Source organism: Culex pipiens, chromosome 2 (assembly GCF_016801865.2).
Source record: "Culex pipiens pallens isolate TS chromosome 2, TS_CPP_V2, whole genome shotgun sequence".
In the NCBI taxonomy this organism is placed as follows: Eukaryota; Metazoa; Arthropoda; class Insecta; order Diptera; family Culicidae; genus Culex; species Culex pipiens.
In genome coordinates, this window is record NC_068938.1 from 102,096,704 (window position 1) to 102,118,383 (window position 21,680).

The 21,680-nt window shown below is 36.7% G+C and overlaps 2 protein-coding genes across 2 annotated transcripts in view; one reads left to right on the forward strand and one right to left on the reverse strand.

Annotated features, from left to right (window-relative positions):
• The window catches only part of LOC120431287 (kelch-like protein 17), a 47,110-nt gene extending 25,640 nt beyond the window's left edge, over positions 1-21,470 (reverse strand). Inside the window, exons 1-2 of the mRNA XM_039596427.2 lie at positions 20,915-21,470; positions 7,693-8,288 (exon numbers count right to left, since the gene is read on the reverse strand). Coding sequence (XP_039452361.1) covers positions 7,693-7,718 — 26 coding nt within the window. The 5' untranslated portion in view covers positions 7,719-8,288; positions 20,915-21,470. The remainder of the gene's footprint in view (positions 1-7,692; positions 8,289-20,914) is intronic.
• LOC120431291 (odorant receptor Or1-like) lies at positions 932-2,903 on the forward strand. Its single transcript, XM_039596434.2, has 7 exons — positions 932-1,550; positions 1,613-1,916; positions 1,971-2,134; positions 2,190-2,391; positions 2,443-2,531; positions 2,589-2,661; positions 2,721-2,903. Exons 1-7 carry the CDS (start codon positions 1,153-1,155, stop codon positions 2,772-2,774), a joined length of 1,284 nt encoding a protein of 427 aa, XP_039452368.1. The 5' UTR covers positions 932-1,152; the 3' UTR covers positions 2,775-2,903.
• Positions 21,471-21,680: the final 210 nt, after the last annotated feature.

Below are 21,680 nucleotides of genomic sequence, written 5' to 3' on the forward strand. Positions count from 1 at the left end.
TTTGTGTAAGTTTTTGTATTCTTTCCAACATGAGGAGTTCTTTTGATTTTCAGCATAACATTTTGGAAAAATGCCGGTAGTTTTTGCATTCTTTACTGAGCATATTTTTTAAATTATTTCTGAGAGTTTTTGCATTCTTTCAAACATGAGCAGTTCTTTTGATTTTTAGCATAACATTTTGGAAATTTTTTGTTAGTTTTTGCATTCTTTGTATTTAAGCATATTTTTTTTTAATTATTTCTGTGAGTTTTTGCATTCTTTTAAACATGAGCAGTTCTTTTAATTGGCTGCTTATAATTTAGATTATTTCTGTTTGTTTTTGCATTCTTTGTTTTTCGAGATTTTTTTTTTGTATAATTTTTGGGAGTTTTTGCATTCTTTCAAACATGAGCAGTTCTTTTGGTTTTCAGCACAACATTTTGCAAAATTGCTGTTAGTTTTTGCATTCTATATTTTTGGCATATTTTTCAATTATTTCGGTGAGTTTATGTATATTTAGTTTTTTAAGCATATTATTTCTATAATTTTTGTTAGGTTTTGCAATCTTTCAAACATGAGCAGTTTTTTTAATTTTTATCATAACATTTAGAAAAATTTCTGATAGTTTTTGCATTCTTCATTTTTTAAGCAAATTATTTGTATTATTTCTGTGAGTTTTTGCATTCTTTGAAACATGAGACGTTCTTTACATTTTTAAATTATTATATTATTATCTTGCCACTCCTTCTCAAGTTTGCATGAGTGAATTACAAGATGGCACTTCAGCGAACAAATAGTATAAATTGTACAAAAAAGTTAATTTTTATTCAATTCGGCGAAACGTCCATTCGGCGAAATGACTTTCGGCGAAACGTACCATTCGGCGAAACGACATTCGGCGAAATGACCGTCGGCGAAACGACATTCGGCGAAACGTACCAGATCCTATTTCGACTGCACAGCCCTGATAAAACAATTTATGATTAGTTTTAATTTTTAATAGTTTGTAATTGCAGATTCTTTCATTTGTCGAACATACCTCAATCGAACCATACAATTAAAATGACCACCAAAATAAGCATTTGACGTAGAACAAACTCCCCAAATTAACAGTTTAAAAGGCTGTTCCACTTCAAACCGACTCAGTTCCTCCTACAAACTCCCCCAACCAACATGGCCTTCTTGGACACGCTCCTGTTCCGGCTCTTCTTCTGGAAGAATCCTTGGGACCCCCGAAACAGACTGGAATCGTTCAAGCGGCAGCTCACCCTGCTCAAGTGGATCGGGCTGTGGCCACCGCTGGAAGGCACCGACCGGCAGCGTCTCCTGTACCGAATCTACGGATGGACCCTCCGGATTGTGTTTCTGTATGCGTTCACACTGTCGCAGGTGCTGTTCTTTTTGAACGTGCAAAATGTGCAGGATCTGGCGAATGCACTGTACGCGTTGATGACCCAACTCACGCTGATTGTTAAGCTGAGGATATTTTGCAGTAAAATTGACTCGATTCAGGTGCTGGTGCTGAGAGTGCGATGTTCCATGTTTCATCCCCAGTGTGATGCTGAGACAAAGTTTGGAACTTTTTGTAGAGAGTGATTCTTGAAAGTTGTATTACGGAGTTTATTCATTTCAGAGAAGTGCTGCGGGCGATGAACACCACTTGGTTCTTCGGGACGTTGTTTCACGTGGTGTCCTTTGCAACGGTCACCTTCTGGGCCATTTCTCCGGCGTTGAAGAGAGAATTTGCACTGCTGTTGCCGTCGTGGTTTCCCTTTGACTACCGTCAATCGGTTTGGGTTTACGGAGCAGTTTGGTTTTATCAGACTTTTTCGTTGTACATCTGTGCGAGCTTAAACGTGGCCACTGATACCATGATAATTGGGTTGATTTCTCACATCGGAGGACAGGTTGGAAGGTTAGGGGTTTTGTTTTCCAAGGTAAATAGTAAATTGTTCAAATTTTGATGGTTCTAACGGTTTCATGCATTACAGATGGGTTACGTTGCTTCCGGTGCTAAAAGACAGATTGACCTAAGTTGTAAAATTTGCAATTCTTTGTCACCATTGCTGAATAACATCGAGAAGCTCGCCAAAATCCATGGAGAATCTTATGCTTATCTGATTGAGCTGATATTATTTCATAAAGAAATTTTGAGGTTATGATCCAATTTTTGTCTATGGATAAAAATGCAAAGCTTATCTTTCTTCCAGATTTGCATACGAGGTAGTGGACATCTTCAACGTTTCAATATTTTCACAAATCATAGCATCGGTAATCATCATCTGTATGACTGCTTTGAAAGTCATATCGGACCGTAATGTGGTATCGATGATTGGAAATCTCATTTATTTGTCAACGATGATCTGCCAGATTTTACAGTTTTGCTACGTCGGGAATGATATTAGCTATTCGGTAAAATTCAAAAGGTTCCAATAACTGGAAAGTTAACACCTTTTTTTGCAGACTGGAAAATTCAACGAAATGGCAATATTTAGTAACTATCCCGAATTTAACAAAACTACAGCCAGAGCATTTCTCATCTATTTGACAAAGTAGGATAAACAAATTGACTTTTCTACGTTATATTAAAATCATCTTTTTCTTTGTAGAGTTATTCAGCCCGCAGATATTAAAGTTGGTCACGTCTTTAAATTTTCTCTGACATTATCAACTTTCCTCTGGGTAAGTTCCTATACTTCTTATCCACTATATTACTTCTCACCAGTTTTGTCACTTTCCAGATTCTCAAAACATCCTATTCCTACTTTGCTGTCCTCAACAGTGTGCGGTCGTAAATTTCCACAAAATTTGTTCACAAGAAAACATGAATAAAATTTACTCACAAACACAACCCACCACAACCTCCATAATTTAAAATTTAAATCACTTTCCCGTCGCAACTTTCACCTCTCAATTCACCCTGGATGCACTGCTTGTTTTTCTGGTGGGAGTAATGGGAGACGGTCTTTGATCCTGGGATGCTTGGATGGCACCCCAAGTGGGTTGGCCCTGCAGACTGGCTCAAGTGTGGCCGCTAGCAAAAAAAGAAGGAGACTGTCCTCGAGCGAAATACACGTGCACGTAAGCTCTTCCGAAAACATGGAAATCTTTCACCGAACCGTGGCTTTTTTTGGTGGTTGCTCCTTTTTTCCTGTTTGTGGTTTTTCGAGCACTTTATAGAAGGGTTTTTTTTGTTGCCAAAAGTTCAAAGCACACTCTACACATCCCGATGTAGCGGGTTAACCCGAGTAGAAACTGATATGATTTTTTTCTCAGAAATTTTCAAATTTTAACAAAAAAAAAAAAAATGTTTAGCTTTAAGCTTGCCTAGAACGTGAAATTTATTGTTGATTTAAAAAAAGTTAACATTTCTGTTCGGGTTGTCAAAATCATAAAACCTTGTTGCAACGAAAATTATGATTCATGTGGTGAGTGGCCCTCCCTGGCTAGACAGATTTTTTGTGCGGTACACTTTTGGATGTTGCATCTAGTTCTGTACAAACTAGTGCATACAGTTTTCTCTCTACTCGAAAATATATCAGCTGTCCAGAGTACTTCAGTATTATATGCTGTTACCCTACCAAACATTTCTGCGGGGTCGAAAAATGGCAAACAAAACTTTTCTCATAACGGTTGCGGTTTTGTTGGGAGAGAAGGGCTTCGAGCTATTTTACGACTTTATCGAACAATACCGGCCTATTCGCGAGGCAGCGTAAATTTCAATCGAACCAGTTATTAGTTTATTGAGGGTTAAAATAATTGAAAGTTTTTGTTCTTTTTTTTCCCGTGGGGTTATTGGACCAGCTATTGTGTCCATGTGGTTGCACAAAAAAATGATATTTTAGTTTAAAGAGAATCATCTCTCTATCTAACAAAATAAGTACATCTATTTTGACATTTGAAAATTGTCTGTTTCTGTTCAGAAGTTAGTAAGTTTTTAGTAAATTTTTGTTTCCCCTTCTTGAATTTTCGAGCCAATATTAAACAAAAACTTTAGACAATAAAACAGCCTTACAGCTTTCAACGATTTCTTTCATTTTTCAGAGCGTTTGGTACGGTATGTCCACGCATCCTTCCTCCCCTGTTGATTCTAAGAAATGTGATCCGTTCTCAGCATCTGTCTCTGCGGCTAATGCAATGCAGTAGGCCAGGCCGCTTTAGTTTTTGCAACTCAACTGTTAAATATTGTGAGACATGTCATTTAAACACTAATCAAATGGTTTCAATGATTTCGTGAATGTGAAGTTAAATAAACCTTGTAAACTTCAAATATTAGGTCAAAATGGCCAAACAATGAGTTAGTTTACACAAACGTATTTTTTTTTACTTTATTTTTGTAAACGCATAAATAAAATTGACCCTAAAACAAGTCTAAAACCCGAAAATGAGATTTTAGGTAAACATTATGTATCAAATTGACTGATGCATACCTTTACCCTGTACTACTCTATAACAAAATAATTCAACTTAAAATTATATGTTTTTGTTACTGTGCAAGGTAACTTTTTAGAGAGTAACAATGTGCAACAAAGTTGTAGAACAGACAAAAACAAAACGGGATGTATAAACATAAGGGATGCATGTATTCTTCACGAGTTGTATGAATTTTACGAAACAGTTTTATGAAAAAGCGATGATTTTGTCCTTTTTGACTAGTTTTTTTGAAGTTTTATCCCCTAAAAATCACTCGTATGCTTTTCAAAGATTTTTTTTCGGAAAGTCAAGCTAGTTTTGCGTAAGAATAACCCTTTGACATGTTATGACTCGTGCATTGCTATAATGACAGGATCAACTCGGATCTTCTTCCACCCTTTGACAAAGTTGGAGGTAATTGAATTTCCTACATGAATCTCACACTTGGACAATTTTGGCCGAGATCTGCGCCATTTGTTGCCAAAATCCTGAAAAAAGTTGGCACAGTTATTTATTTTTGCCTAAAGAATCGAGCCTGGGGTTATCTCTTGGGAATTTCCAAAATTTAAAATTTGTCTAGTACGTCATCAAATCGGGCGTCAAATATTACACTAAATTCCCTTCAAAACCAAATTTCTATCTCCTCACTGGTTCAAGCTACAAATCACTGAAAACGTGTCTAAATGAGATATTAGACTGTGAAAAACAAACAAACTCGCGCTTTTTGACAGTTTGCCTGCATTTGTTTGCAGAAATGTCAACCTGCATATATTTTGCTTTGCCGCGAACAAGTTTGCGAGTTTGGCAAACTGTCAAACACGAAAAAGTGCGAGTTTGTTTGTTTTTCATAGTCTAATACCTCCTTAAGTAAAAAACTAGAAAAATGAAAGGGGTCACCACCATCACGATATATCGAAAAGTTGACCTCGGATCAGCGATCAAAATTACCCCTTAGAGCAAAGAGGGGTGGGGCAACTGCTGTGTGAGTTGGCGGAGAATGACAGTTTCGGAACCGGGGCAAAATTAGAAATATTCTGGAATTTGGGAATTTCCAGTTTTTAAAAAAAATCCCGGGAATTCTGACCCGGAATTTCCCGGGATGGACGCACTAATTAATTAGTTGAAAATATCTCAATTTTGTTAAAAATGAAAAAAAAAACGTTGAAAAATAGAATTTCACATAGTTTCCAATAAACTGTAATATTAGGGTGTAATATGGTTGTATGGAAAAAAATAAAGTTGTCCAAATTTAGCGAGCACAGCAACTTTTCAGTTCCTTTTGGGGTCCTAAACAACTCCCCAAAGTTTGGGAACGATTGGTTTAGTCCTCACTTTGCGCAAAGCGATTCAATTTTCTATGGGAATTTGTATGGGAAAAACATTTTTTTGGATTTTGATATTTATAAAATTCACGTTTCACGCTGTACTAAAACCGGATTCATATTCGGATGCTCTGGAAGGTGCTCTACAACTTTCCCGAAGAGAGTATGGTGCTAACTTGCTCCTATAAAAAGATACAGCATGTTCAAAACTCGTCTAAAACGTGTTTTTTGCTCGAAAATCACGTTTTAGACGAGATTTGAGGACGCTGTATCTTCTTTCTCTTGGGGAAAGTTGTAGAGCACCTTCCAGAGCATCCCAATATGAATTCGATTAGTATAGCGTGAAGCTTGGAATTTTTAAATATCAAAATTAAAAAAAATGATTTTTCCCATACAAATTTGTATGGAAAATAGAATCGCTTTGCGCAAAGTGAGGACTAAACCAATCGTTGCCAAACTTTGGGGAGTTGTTTAGGACCCCAAAAGGAACTAAAATAATGCTGTGTTGGAAAATCGATTTTGATATTACACCCTAGTGGGGCAACTGCTGTGTGAGTTGGTGGAGAGTGACCGTTTCGGATCCGGAGCAAATGTAGAAGTATCCTGGGATTTCTGAAATACCGGTTTTGGAAAAATCCCGGGAATTCTGTCCTGGAATTCCCTGGGATGGATGTACTAATTAATTAGTTTTAAATGTCTCAATTTGGTAAAAAATGTAAAAAAAAAGACGCTGGAAAATACAATTTTACATTGTTTCCAGTAAACAGACAATCCAACTCGCTACAGTAAATGGTTTTATTGAGTGTGAGAAGGATGGGATGCATGTAGGGGAAGGTGGGGCAAGACGACCATATGGAGCAAGAGGAACAATCGCTCGTAAGACCGTAATTTTGACAATTTTGATTATTTTCAGTATGAGGAATTGTTGCTAGCAATGCAATTAGCTGATTCTACAAACACATAACCACCAAAACGACGTAAACGCCACGGAGCTTAATATTTAATGAAGTTTTTTTCGAAACCTTTGTTTTCTTATAATATTTGGAAAGTACAAAATAAGGCATAGGATTCGTTTTATGGCTCATTTTTTCAAAATGCAATTTTTCCTAGATCAGTAGTGTCCCTACCAATGACTTGCACCTATTACAAAGTATGATTTAACTTTTGGTTATTTTTGTTGAGATCTTTAAAAAAATCTTGTTCAGGTGGGGCAAGTGTACCATATAGATTTTTAGTATGGAAAAAAATACGAATTGCTGCAACAACATATTTTATTGGGAAAGAAATACTTAAAAGTACTTAAAAACTGATAAATAATTGTTAACAAAAAATTTCCAAACAAAATATTGTGTAGTAATATTTTTTTTCGTAAAAACAATAAAATTTTTAGTAAAATATTATTTTTTTAATCTAAAAATGAAAGAAACGTTTCAAATACATTGTAATCTGATGTATCTAAGTGATAACAGTTCAATTGTTAGCAAATTAGCATGTTGTTTCATGCATTGTTCCTCTTGCCCCAACGGGTTGTTCGTCTTGCCTCACTAGTTGAGTAGAACGCACGGAAAACCGAAAATTTTAAAATCAGTTTTTTACAGTCAAAAACTGGATTTTTTTAAAACCTGTTCTATCAAAGTCTTTGTCAAGACCTGAAATAAGATGATCATAAAAAAATCCGACAAATTTTTCACGTTTTTAATGGGTTATAACGAGCATTTCCTTAGCTTGTTACACTTGCCCCACTTTCCCCTATTCAAAGATAAGCATCGTTGAAAAATGGCAGCATTATTGTGAATTTTTTCAATAATACCTAGTTATCTGAATTATGTTCTCCAAACTTTGTGTCAAGTCACAATATGGCAAATTCATGTTAATTCCACTGCGATGCCTTTTTTATAGAGTGTGGTGTTTCCACATAACTTGAAACTATTTTAGCAAAACAAAATCCTTAATAATCAAAAACAATAAGACAACTCACGTGTTCGACTTGACCGGTAGGAACATCTTCTTGTTGCACGCGACTAGCTTAGACAGATGCTTGATGAGGAATATCTTCACCCTCAGTGTGCATATTCCCTTTGAACTTTGAACAAGCTGCGAACTGGTGGTGGAACTAGCGGTGCCCTCCGAACTGTTGTTGCTGCTGGTGGTGGTGGTCGTGACTGTGGTCGTAGTGGTGCAAAGTGTCCGTCTGTGCGATTTAAGCTGTGCAATTGCAAAAGTGGCTTTTGGCAGTGCTGGCGATGCTGCGTTTTCCACCACAACTTCCGGCGAGGCACTGGATTTACGACATTCCGACGGGGTTTGCTGGGGCTGCTTCCGGTCCGCGTCGGAATCCACTTTCACTTGTGATCACACAAAACACGTCAATTTTCTTTTCTATTTTTGTTAGGGGGTGGGTAATGTTATCCACCGAATTGAGCACTGTAACGAATTTCTCTCTTTTCTATGTTTCGACGGTAATCGTTTTACGATTCAATGACACTGGCGCACATCAAATAATATTGGATTTATCCACCCTCTTTTGGGAATCAAAGCTGGAATGGCAGTGTTGTTGAGGGTTGATCGTTTTATCTGGAAGGAGAGTAATAAAATGATAATGTCAATTTAGGATGGAATAAGGAGATGTCACTGAAGTGAAAGAATCGTTTTATGGTATTAATCTTTGAGATTCAGAAATCGTTTTTCAGTCAACCAAAGTCAGTCAAAAACTAGACTTCACTGAAGCTAGTAAAAAGCAAGCATTCAAACCACAATTCTAAAGTAACTTCCTTCCTGCTCGTGGTGGAACTTCCTTTCTTCCTTGAAATGAACACGCAATCAAGATAAAGCTCTACACAAGTATACACACCAAAAGCTTCTATCCTTCTTCGACGTCACTCATTATACCCGGCGATGATATCAGAACGTCAGAGAACCCAACATAGACACAGTCCTCACGGCAATAATGTGTCCTATGGAGAGACAACACAGAAACTATCCTGTTGCCAAGCTGGTGTAAAAGGCAGCTTTAGCTGTGTTACGTAACAAAAGCCCGGTTCGCCCGTGAAAAGTGAAAGTAAAAACGTGGAAAAACAAGGTGAAAATCCTTTTGGATTATTACCGACTCTTTTTTTGTTGCTCTACCTGGCTGTCAGCACGTGGTACGAGTGCAGGAAGGAGAGGGAGCAGGTAGGTTTGATGACTTTTTCATTCTTTCGCTAAGAGTTGTTTTGGAGGACTTGCTCAATGGGAAAATAATTGGGTGGATTTTAATGTTTATGGCATGAAGGAACTTAAATCTTGGTTTTCGTGAAAATATCATTTTCATTGATATTCACAATTTTTGGATATGTTATGTAAAGTATTACAAGGAATCAGGGAAACATATTTTCAGATGGGTAATTCTCTACCAACCCACACGAAATCGGGAAAAGTTGCCCCGGCCCTCTTCGATTTGCGTAAAACTTTGTCCTAAGAGGTAACTTTTGTCCCTGATCACGAATCCAAGGTCCATTTTTTGATATCTCGTGACGGAGGGGCGGTACGTCCCCTTCAATTTTTGAACATGCGAAAAAAAGAGATGTTTTTCAATAATTTGCAGCCTGAAACGGTGATGAGATAGAAATTTGGTGTCAAAGGGACTTTTATGTAAAATTAAACGCCTGATTTAATGGCGTAATCAGAATTCCAAAAAAACGTATTTTTCATTGTAAAAAAAAACACTAAAAAAGTTTTAAAAACTCTCCCATTTTCCGTTACTCGACTGTAAAATTTTTTGGAATATGTCATTTTATGGGAAATTTAATGTACTTTTCGAATCTACATTGACCCAAAAGGGTCATTTTTTCATTTCGAACTAAATTTTTCATTTTAAAATTTCGTGTTTTTTCTTACTTTGCAGGGTTATTTTTTATAGTGTAACAATGTTCTACAAAGTTGTAGAGCAGACAATAACAAAAATTTTGATATACAAACATAAGGAGTTTCACATCACTAGTTATCGCGAACTTACGAAAAAAAGTTTTGAAAAAGTTACTTTTTGTGTTTCTCTTTGTTTTGTCGTCCGTGTCTGTCGCGGGTGAAGATGAACGGCCATGATCGACAACGACCAACTTTTTTAAAACTTTTGTTCGTAAAATTACGATAAAAAAAAATCAAATAATTCGCTCTACAGCATTGCCTTGGCGTTCTCGATTGCGAGATTCCTACTCGAAACTAGGTGTCCGAAGGCTTGATTGTTGAGGCAATAGCAAACCTCTTTTTACACCTTAGCTTCCATCCACCCCGGGATTCGAACTGACGACCTTTGGATTGTTAGTCCAACTGCCTACCAGTGACTCCACCGAGGCAGGACCCAGGGAGACGACTCCTACACCTGGACTGAGCTAACGACCTAACCTCTAAGTTAGACCGGGACCAACATTTACTTCCCTGTCCGACGGAAGGCGTGATCAGACAAATCTCGTCTCAAAATTTGCCACCGGGACCTTCTGGGATCAAACCCAGGCCGACTGGGTGAGAGGCAACCACGCTTACCCCTACACCACGGTCCCGGCTGATAACGATAACTCGTGATGTTTATAAGCAAACCTCTATGTTTATACATCAATTTTTTGTAATTGTCTGCTCTATAACATTGTAGAACATTGTTATACTCTAAAAAATAACCCTGCATAGTTCGAAAAAACACGAAATTTTAAAATGAAAAATTGTGTTCTAAATGAAAAAATGACCCTTCTGGGTCAATGTAGATTCGAAAAGTACATTAAATTTCCCAAAAAATGACATATTCTAATTTTTTTTACAGTCGAGTAACGGAAAATGGCAGAGTTTAAAAAACTTTTTTTGTGTTTTTTTTTCGATGAAAAACACGTTTTTTCGGAATTTTTTACATAAAAGTCCCTTTGACACCAAATTTCTATCTCATTACAGTTTCAGGCTGCAAATTATTGAAAAACACCTCTTTTTTCGCATGTTCAAAATGGAAGGGGTCATACCGCCCCTCCGTCACGAGATATCAAAAAAACGGACCTTGGATTCGTGATCATAGACAAAAGTTACCCCTTAGGACAAAGTTTCACGCAAATCGAAGAGGGGTCGGGGCAACTGCTGTGTGAGTTGGTAGAGAATTACCCAGATATGAGCTATTTTGTCCCGAGACCTTCAAATTAGCAAATGAAATTTTCATAGGACCTTTTCAAATATTTAGCTAGGTTTTTCGAACCTCCACATATTTTTCCTTAAAAGCCCAACTAATAACCTTTCCTTTGAAACGTGGCGCTCTAAAATTGGTTCAACCGTTCCGAGATATGATTTTTTTTGAAAAATGTACTTTTTGCGAAAATCGACGAAAAATGCCATTTTTTGGACCACCCTATTAACGGGTCTAATTATTTGGGTAGAAGAACCCTCACTCCTGTTTGACGTGCGATTTTTGGTTGCAATGATAATTGTTTGAAACTGGAAGCTACCACATGTATTGTGTAAAATGCGAAAATTTGGAGTGGTGCCAAAAAGGAGAAGGTGGTCCGATTAGAATGAAAATTGACAAACTCTAGTTGATTTCGAGTGCTGATACTTTTGAAGTGAAATGGGCAATAGTTAATCTCAAAGATCTGTTATGAAATTCCAACGTTTTGATCAAACAAAATTGCTCAAAAATAGCTCCATCGTTCTTCCGGATCAATGCTTCGCGGCACTCTTAAAACGAAAGTCACGTCTTTATTATTCTACCCAACCCCTCCACGCTTCAACTTCCAGCTCAAAAACTTCAAGAAAGGTGGAAACAGCTCACACGTGGGCTGCACGCGATTCACCGGTGTTATCCTTAGATTGGTGGCGGCCTCGCCCGAAGGACACTCGAAGACGACACCACTCCAAGAAGCGTTTTGTAGGTGTGAACGAAATTGTAACGGAGACGCGTCGCTCGATTTGAAAAGCTTTTTCTTCTTACCAACACTCAAGACGATGCGAGAAGGTGTCTCTCACAGTTTGATGACGTCGGTTGGGCAATATTTCGGAAAATCCTGCCACGTGAGACGAGGAAAATTGCCACATTGACCTAGATTCGTTTTACTGCTTTGGCACATTTATTTTATTATCACAAGGGGGAAGTCATGTACGGAAACAACAGGGAAAGGGAGACCATTTCTGGTTGGGGGAAAAGGAGCTATCAAAACACGAACAGGACTCGGTAGATATTAAAGGAAGGGCAAGGTTTGTGTAAACAAACGCAGAGGGTTAAAACTTTTTTTGGGGGAAAAATGAAGGGAAAGCGCGTCATTTGCATTCAGCTGACGTCGTGGTGTGGCGCCTTGAAATTAAAATTCAAACCGGGTGACAGCTTTTGAGTCGACTAAAAGGAGAAGAAGCAACAGGAAGTTGCGATCAATATTTCATTTTGAAACTGTAGAATATGCTTCATGATAAATGACAGCGTTGTCGTGTAAAAGCACGGCTGTTGGAGCAATAAATTTTGAGTTTGTGTTTCAACAGCGAGGTAGCATGATTTATTGTCCTAGAGTTCCAAGAAAGAAAAAAAAAGTTTGTAAAGGTAACATTTTGTTTGTGTTGATTGTCGTTTCGATTGTTTCTATACTATTTTATAATACAGTACAGACTCGATTATCCGAAGCCTCGATTATCCGAAGTTTCGATTATCTGAAGTTCGATTATTCTAAGGTTTGTAAGAGACTTCGGTTAATCGAATCATGAACAAGAAAAATCGTGTTTATTTATTTTCTTACTTTTAACGTCAAGTTCGAATTCTGCGACCTCATTTTAGTTGGGTTGTTTATAGGAAATTAAATTAAAAAATGCATTTTTTTCAATATTTCATCACCGCCATCTTGGATTTAAAAAAATCTTAGGGTAGTTTAGGGGTCAAAAATAAGAAAACGATTTGTTTTGTGATTCGATTACCGTAAAACGGGATGACTTTGATAGCCGGGGTGACTTTGATAGGTTTGCGATTTTTCCGCAAAATGAAGAGTACCGTAATCTGGGGTGAATCGGGACTTCAGTCTGAATAGGGACAGTAGTTTTTAGAGCACTTAAAGCTTTTAAATTTGGAAATGGATGTACACATTTTGTTGGTCTGAGTCTGTTCTAACCGAAACCAACCAGAAAAATCAAAATATTTTGCTCCAACATGGTTAAAACTGCTGTCCCAATTCGCCCCATGTGTCCCGATTGACCCCAGTTTACGGTACAATTTAAATACGTGCGGAATGGTTTAGAATCATACTGACCGTGGTAGAGAAGTGTTCAAAGTACCTCAAAAAGAACTTTTCATAAAATGTTGGAAAGTTTAAAAAGTTAGTTAACTATAGTTAAGAAAATGTTGATGAAAGTCATTATTTCAAACTTCTCGAAGTGTCATGATTTTCTCAATGAACATAATTTGAATCTGAAAACGGAATGCATTTTCGGAGAAGGTTAAATAAGTTTGTAAATAATAAATAATATGTGTTTTTGAAACACAACTAAAAAAAAATCTCCAATTTTATAGGCAATTTCAGTTGAACAAATTTCATGTAAAATGTAAAAACTTGTGATTCGTGCTTCGAATTCAGTATGAAATGCAATTTAAATCGATAGTTTTATAAACAAAACTAGTTTTAACAAATTTCTGGCAAAATTCCGACTTTTTACCTAAATTTTACCTAAAATTTATATGTATTTTGTTGAAAAGCTTATAAACTTAGTTAACTAAATATAAACATGGATTTTTTTTCTTAAAACTATATCAGCTACTTTAGTGATGGTACATTTAACGTACAAATAAAGTTTGAACATCTTAAATATGATTTTAATAAGAAAAACTATGACTATCAAAGTCACCCCGGAATTTAAACTAAGAATTTTTAACGTAACTATTTTTCTAAACACTATTGAACAACTTTTTTCCAAAATAATTCATGGACTTGGTGTGGCGTACCCCGGTACATGTTTTAGAAATAATATTCTTGAGAAAAACCTTTCCTGTTGGAAAATATTCCAAAAACAAATTGAAATCCTATCAAAGTCACCCCGGTTTACGGTATCCAAAGTTTTGATTATCAGGAGTGAAATTTTGCCATGCCTTCGGATAATCGAGTCTGAACTGTATTCCAGCTAAGTAAGAAAACACCCTGATCGTGAACCACCTTAAATTCAGTCAAACCAAAAGTAGGCCCTTTACTCTTTGGTCACAATTTTTCGGAAAAATGATTTTCCACTTATTTTTTTTGCGGACTTGGCCGCTAGGTCTGAGGGTGAGATTGGGTCACTTAAATTTATAGAATGTCACACTTGCTGACTGTACTAGGGAACAGCATCTAACTCCATCGCGTCTCTAATGTTTCCATATCAGCACTTTGACGTTCAATTACAGCTCATAAAAAATGTTTTCAACTGAAATTGAGTGATCGAGCAAGTTTTTTCAACATTTTAAAAAAATATGTTGTTTAAATAGTGAAAATCAGCAAATTGGATGGAGTAAGGAGCGAGTGCTTATCCTGCCAAACATACGAGAGTAAAATTTTCAAAATTTCCCCTATCTTTCCTCGTTTCGCAACTTTTGAAAGGCCCCTATCATGCTGATCAATACCGGCGCCAGCTATGACCAGAGGTATAGTCACTGAGAAGTGTATGGGAATGTTAGTCCGATAAAAAATGAGCTATCTTCGGAGGAAATTATGTTTTATCCAGATTTTTCGATTTTCATATATTTAAGATTCTTGGAAACTATTTTAGTAACGTATCAGACAAATTTTAGAAATCATTCTTTAATGCATTTCCATGCTTTTTATCAGCTTTTATCACTACAAGAAGAATATTGGCCATTACTAAATGATTTAATAAAACAATAAACTTCATCGTATTAATCGCCATCTGGCTGATCAAAATGTCAAATCAAAAGCCCACATTGTGGAGACAAAAAATCTTCGTTATCCCCCTCAAAATTAAATGCTTTAGATTATTCTCTGTCATCACAGCTAGTCTAGCTACACTGCCGCCAGTCACCCTAAATATTGCCTTTTTCCCTTTTGGCTGGCAACAACGAGCTGGCTGTGATTGATGGCGCCAATTATAGAGATCCCACGATTGGGGGGCCTTATGTTTGTTTTCACCCTTTTCCTCCGGCTATGATAAACTGAGAGGTTTCTTTGCGCTTTTTGGTGGAAACTGATGAAGATAGATTTCGTTGAAGACAAATGTTTGGTGTGCTTTAGATTGAACACCTGACAGTTGATTTTCCTTATTATCGAGTTATGCTTTTGTATATAACATTTTCATTTAAGTTGCATTTTCTTTTTAAATATTGTCAATTTATTTGATGAATTCAAGATAACTGAACCAGCCGCAGAACCACCCTAATGACAATTTTTCTGTCATCGGAAAGCTCAACACCCCGAACCGTTCCGCCAAATTTAGCAAATTTCATTTCCGCTGCAGACTCCCGCAGCTCGTAAAAAACCGCAACCCTGCACGCAATAAATCAAAATAGGGTTTATTTCACTTTATTTGAACCGCGGGACGTCTCCCAGAGTCTGCCAAAATAAACAGCTATTTTACTGAATTAAAAACGGCTTGTCGTGTGTTTGTGTACATATTTGCGAACAAATCACGTTTCCACCGGCCGCTGTGGCAAGTTGGGCGCGTTGGACATGACATAAAACACACATCACTTTGCACAAGAGCTTCATCATGTCACGGTAGTTTGAGCGTACCACACAGGCACGGGAGAGTGGATCCAATATACGTCATTATTTGCTGAGAGTGTCATCACACCGCAGCGCAGCATCAGACAGTGGACCAATGATCCATATGCGTCAGTCACCTGGAACCGTCCGTTGAGAGGACTTTGTAAGTATGTCATGGACAGAGCAGTCTCCTTCTTAAACAAATGAATGCATGGGGCATTGGTTGTTATGAAAAAAGTGCTCAAAAATTCATGTCTCTTTAAGAAAAAAACGAAAATTACGTTGAAAAAAAAAATAAAAGTTCTATTGCAAAACTCATCCTGTGATCATTGAAATGCCTTAAATTAATAATCAGATATAAGAATGAATGTCTCTTTAAAAAAACGAAAATTACGTTGAAAATATAATAAAAGTTCTATTGCAAAACTCATTCTGTGATCATTGAAATGCTCAAAATTTAATTATCAGGTGCCTTAGCATTCTATTGCGGACTTCATATGGATAGAAATCCTGTAGGCTTATCCGGTAACTATATGTTTTTGAAATGTTTCCAAAATCGTCAACATTTTTCTCGATTTCGCTGCAAATCGAAAAAAAAATGTTCGCGATTTTGGAAACATTTCCATGTTGTCGAATTTTACAACACAGTGTTACCGGATCAGCTTACAGGATTTCTCACCGTGCAGTTTGCTATAAAAAGGAGTCTTAAAAAATGGTTGGAAACGTCAAATTCGATTCATCATCGACCAGTTTCCTTCTCCTAAAGCCTCTTTTTTCCTCAGTTTTATTGGATAATTTCTTCACATCAGTCGAACTACGCAAAACATATCAGAAAACAATGCTAACGTAACAATCGCGCAAGATCCTTGATAAAACTTTCGGAAATTTAAATTACATGATAATGGCTTCTTATGTTTCAAGACAAAAACAAAGCTGTGGTATTTTTGACAACAAATCCAGATCTGACAAGACATCAGCTAAGAAGAAATCAAATGTCTACGTAAAGCTGCAGTTGACAACTTTGACAAGGTGATCCGGGAGCTCACATTTTCACTTCGTACAAAACGCTAGCCGCTATAGGTATTCAATGACATCCATGATGTTATGATCCATAAAGGTATGGTAATCTTTTCGCTGAAAAATCCAGAATTACCAACAGCTAACCAATAGTAGATCAGAGAAAGTTCAGTTTTTGCTTATGAGAGGAGTGACTAACTTAAGGAAAACTTTCGATGTATTCTCATTGACAGCTCTGATTTAAAAAAGATATTGCGGAAAAAACCCAAAGTGGTTCCACTATCGGGTATTTTATATTTTTTTAATCACATCTGAAGAAGGTGTTATGCAATCCAGACACTTGAAGTTGACGTCCGCGTCCGGGAAAGGCACGCTTGGCTTGATATTTTTGCCTTCCTCCTGAAGTAAGGCGTTTATCTTGCTCTAAAAACTAAACTTTTCACAGAAAGCTCGTAGATCCACTTCCATATATAACTACCGACTCAGAATCGAAAACTTAATTTGTAATTTGGAAAACGATTGATTTTTTTTTTGTAGTTCTGTTTCTGGTCTATCCGAAACCAGTAAAAATATCCAAATATTTTGCAGTAACAAGGCTAAAACTGCTGTCCCAATTCGCTCCATGTGTCCCGATTCACTCCAGATGACGGTAATTTAAAAATATGTATAAAATTTGTTCTAGTGTATACTTGGATGTTCGATAAATTCCAAACGTGTGTGACCACTTAAGTAATATTTTTGAAATTTCTTGAAGCTGAATCTCTGTTAACTTATTTTTTCCTTGCCCATACACAGTTTTTGTAGCATGGAAGATTTACGAATTCTAAGTTCGTGTTATGAGAGTGTCCTGTAATCTTAACTTTCTAATCTCAAGGCGCTCTTACAAATCCTGTGCAGAGTCTTTCCTTATCATTCAGATTGCAGACATTTTATCCATTTAGGATGTTGGAACCATTTGCTATTCCACATGCATATGAGCACATAGGGTCAAACCGCGCCCAGATTCCCGTTACTTTTGATCAAATTTATCAAAAACTAGGTAATTGAAATACCAACCAAACGAGTCTAAGAGTTTGAAGATCTGTCAACCTTGTCTTAAGTTATGATTACTTAAGTAATATTAGTGTACTTTTTCGAAGTCAGATTTCACTTATCTGTATGACAACTATGTCTGGACTATCTTCAGAAATATCGTTGAATAGGTTATCAAAAAATCTTAATCTATCTAAAAAATGAAGATCTGGCAACCCTATTTAAAGTAGACCACTTAAGTGATATTTATGTCCTTTATTGAAGAAGGATCTCACTCATATGTATGAAAATTATGTCCGGATCATCTTCGTACACAGAAAAAAAATTCATGGTAATATTACATCTGGGAAGGGGTACATCTTTTATGTCAGAAAAAAGGTGTAATTTTACCTCTGGAAATGTGTAATTTTACCACTTTTCTGGTGTAATGTAATATTCAACCTTCCAAAATTACAGCTTCCAAATTTATATTATTTTTTACTGTGTACCTTTTGTTGGATAGGTTATGGAAAGACCTTCCAAACGAGTCTTAAAGTTTGAAAATCTGGCAACCCTGTCGCAAGTGATGACTAGTATTATTTATGTACTTTTAAGAAGACCGATAACATTACATTTGAATATTCCTACAGATGATATATTTAATGCAAATACAGCTGACAAATTTCATTCAAAGAAAATAATTGACAATATGGAAGCATTGAAAAAATCCGGAGAAAATAGTTACTTTTTCTACAAAAACGTACAAGACAAATTGCTCAAATTAACTATCGGCAACGGTAATAAACGTTTCTTTTCTAACATTTTGCGTCTACCGTGGAAGTGCTTGATAAATTTAATGAATTTAGATGACATTTTTCTATGAGTTCACAAATCACAAATTCTTGAGGCGTCAAAGCATGTATCCAAATTAAATTGATAGCTCAAATGGGTCATCTGCAAGTTGAAATTTTATGATTAAGTAATATCAAGTCAAATAAAAAAATGGTTTTAATAATTCATGATAGACCAAATTATATAATAAATAGTAGGGGAGAGTGGGGAGACTTGATCCCCGGGGACACTTGATCCCAAGCCTGTATCTCGTCAGCATGTGGGTTAAACAATTAGCTTTGTTCTAGAAAGTTGTGCGAAATTAACTAAAACTCATTGTAGAAAACAAAGAAAAAAATTAAAAAATGTTTAAATTGAGTTACACACATTTTTCTAAAACGAGCTGCAAAAAACTTCCAAGAGATCATTTTTTCTTCGTTTTGATATGTATAGAAAACACTCAACAATTATTCAAAAAAATATTTTTCATACCTGAATTGTTTGATAAACTTATCAACTCCAAAACCCTTACGCATTTGATGTTAAATTTATCGTCATACTATTTTTACAATCAATTGTTTAAAAAAGTGCATTTAGGGAGACTTAATCCCTGCATTTTTACAGTAACTGGAATCAGCCTCAAGATTAATTAATTAGGCTGGGTTGTCATACATAGTTTCCTTTAGTATAGTTGTACAGAACTTACTGCAGTTTGAACCTTTTTTCAAAAGTTTTGTAAACAAAAAATTTCCAGCTTTTATAAACATGCTTAATTTTGGTCTAAAAAATAATATTTTAAGTTTTTAAATATTTTACATACTAAACTTGTTATATTTAGCACACAAACGTACAGGTTTTATGTGAAATTGCTGTAACTTATAGAAAATTAAAAGTTTGGATGAATAAGAAACATTTTGCTTAAGATTTCTTCAAAATGTTGAAAGGGGGATTAAGTTACCCCTAACATTTTTAAAATGCCGGTTTGAAATATTTTTTTAAAACGCTTGGCATGATTCAAAGAGTTCATCTGAAGAAATACCCTTATTAGCCAAACATTGATGAATGTTTAAGCTTTCAATTCATGCAAAAAGTTAATAGTTTTGTGAGAAATTGACAGAGTTATGTGCGATACAAAAAAGGGGATCAAGTCTCCCCACTCTCCCCTACATGAAATTATACCGATAAGAAATGTTGCCATTAACAATACAATTATGATAATTTAATTGTCGGATAGACCATCATGTCAGAGAATCAAGAATGTTAATTTGATTAGTTTTCATGTTGTACCATAAAAATTGCCCCGCTTTAGTAATAAATCAAGTATAAATTATGTTCCTGAATGATGAATAACCATCGAATGGAACCACCCCATCCACTCATTGGTCAGTCATTCAAATCGTGACCCCTTTTGGTCATTCTGCTCAATGTGTCACACGTTCCGCGCCGTTCCACGTACATTTGATTGTGTTTATTTTTACTATTTTCACCAATTTGTGAAGTTCTAGCCAACCACGTATGGAACGCACCTTCTCGCGTATGGAGGTCGTCGCCGCCAGTACCTCTGTCTGCGTGGATCGCGTCATCAATTGCTGTGGACGCAAAATCAGAACAAATGCCAACAAAAGGCGATTTCAGCTCTGCCGTCAATATAACGGCTCAACATGGAAATGCAACATGTGAAATACAATACCCTCGTTATAGCATCGATAACATAATGACCAAAGCTCGGGGAGGCTTTGCATGCAAATGAATGTGTTATTTATGTTTCGCACGCAGTCAGCGGTGGTGGGGCCACTTTGGTTCAATTATTGGGCGATAGAATGGATCACTAGAATTTTAGTGGTTTAGAGAAATTAAATTAAGTTTTTTTTTCAATTTATCTCTATTTTTTTAATGTAAATTTCTTTAAATGTGCACTAGGGTGAAAATAAAAAAAAGCCACGACTCGATTCATTAGGCAAAAATAAATATCTGTGCTTATCTTGAGCCAAATCGGTTAAGGTTCAGGGGTTACAGTTAATCGTTTAACTTTATATTACTGCGGGCGTTAATAATTAGAGTTCACGCACGGTGATACGACCGCAAGATAATGGTCGCATGACAGCCGCATGACAACCGCAGAACAAATTTTTGGTTGTTGTCAAAGGTTGCCTAGAGTTTTCAGCTGACTTTTTAGAAAATATTCAAAACAAACCAAGTTGACAGCCAAGTCAACGCAGAATTTCAGTTCAACTTGCTGATTTTTACACTGCGGAAGTTAGGCGGCAATAATCTCCTGTCACTCACAGCTAAGGAGAAACGTGATTTTATCTCGCAATAAGCAATATGTAAAACCACGAAATCATTTCAGAAAATTACAAGGTTCTAGCTTTTATGTAATAAAAGTGTCAGCGAATTTAATTTTCAAAAAGGCCGAAAAGGACGTCAATTCCGTAGAAAGATAATCCATTATAAATTTATATCATAAATTTTAAATCACTGAGCCCAACACAATATTCAACACTCAAAACCCTTTATATGTTTACACTCAGCTTAATTTAAACCAGTATTTTCTTCTTTTTGCTTTCCAATTCCTGAACTGTTGTACTTGGCAGTACAACTTCACAAACCGCAAATCCAACTTTTATCTCTGCCAATCCAATCTCCAACACGTACAGCGAATTAATCACTTACCGGAAAACGCTGCTACCCGGCAAAAGTGCCGACAAACTGGTAGACGTCATCAACACACTTCACTCAATGGTGGCTTGCCTTCCGATAGGATAACCGCAAAAGCTTTATTAAACAACCACTAATTCAATTATGGCACCGCCGCAGACCTACATCAGCTTTGTAGTTAGTTCCTGACTAACTAAGCGCCTAACTATCGTCACGTCGGCTCAAAGATAAACCTCGCACTTGGGTAATCGTGTTAAACTTTGCTTCCAATACGTGGGGGGTGGAGCACTTTTCTTGGTTTTCCTTTAGCCTTAGGTCACTGAACTCGACTTCCCACAAGCCCTTCCGAGCAACTTCCGGTTGCTCCAAATCACGAATTACGGGCGAGTTCTTAAGCCGCGAAACTGAACTTGCAGCCCAAATTAATAGCGAGCTCGCTTTGAAGTTTCCTCCAAGAACCATATGTTTCAAGTTTCGATTTCGCCCAAACACTTGTCTGAAGATTGTACAGGTGGTACTTGGCCAGAGCTCCCTAAGAGTATAGCAGTAGAACGCACGCGAATTGTGACCACTTTCGTCGAGTTGCTGTTGTCAACTGACTGAGGCCTCTCTCCCCCAAGCTGGCGCTGGGTGGAATTCTGCGAAAAAGCTGCCGAAATTGTGCCGAGCTTGAAAACGGCGGCCTCGTGCTGGCGGGTGGCTATTTGTCTCCCCCAAACCGTAACGCACGTAGGGTGGTGCATAATTTAGATATTCTTTGCCTTATTCTTGTCAACAAAGG

Excerpts from the sequence above, each read along its gene's own strand:
- LOC120431291 (XM_039596434.2), top strand. The coding sequence starts at position 1,153 with ATGGCCTTCTTGGACACGCTCCTGTTCCGGCTCTTCTTCTGGAAGAAT. Across the intron at positions 1,917-1,970 it reads TAGGGGTTTTGTTTTCCAAG|ATGGGTTACGTTGCTTCCGG; the intron begins GTAAATAGTAAA and ends CATGCATTACAG. Across the intron at positions 2,392-2,442 it reads GGAATGATATTAGCTATTCG|ACTGGAAAATTCAACGAAAT; the intron begins GTAAAATTCAAA and ends CTTTTTTTGCAG.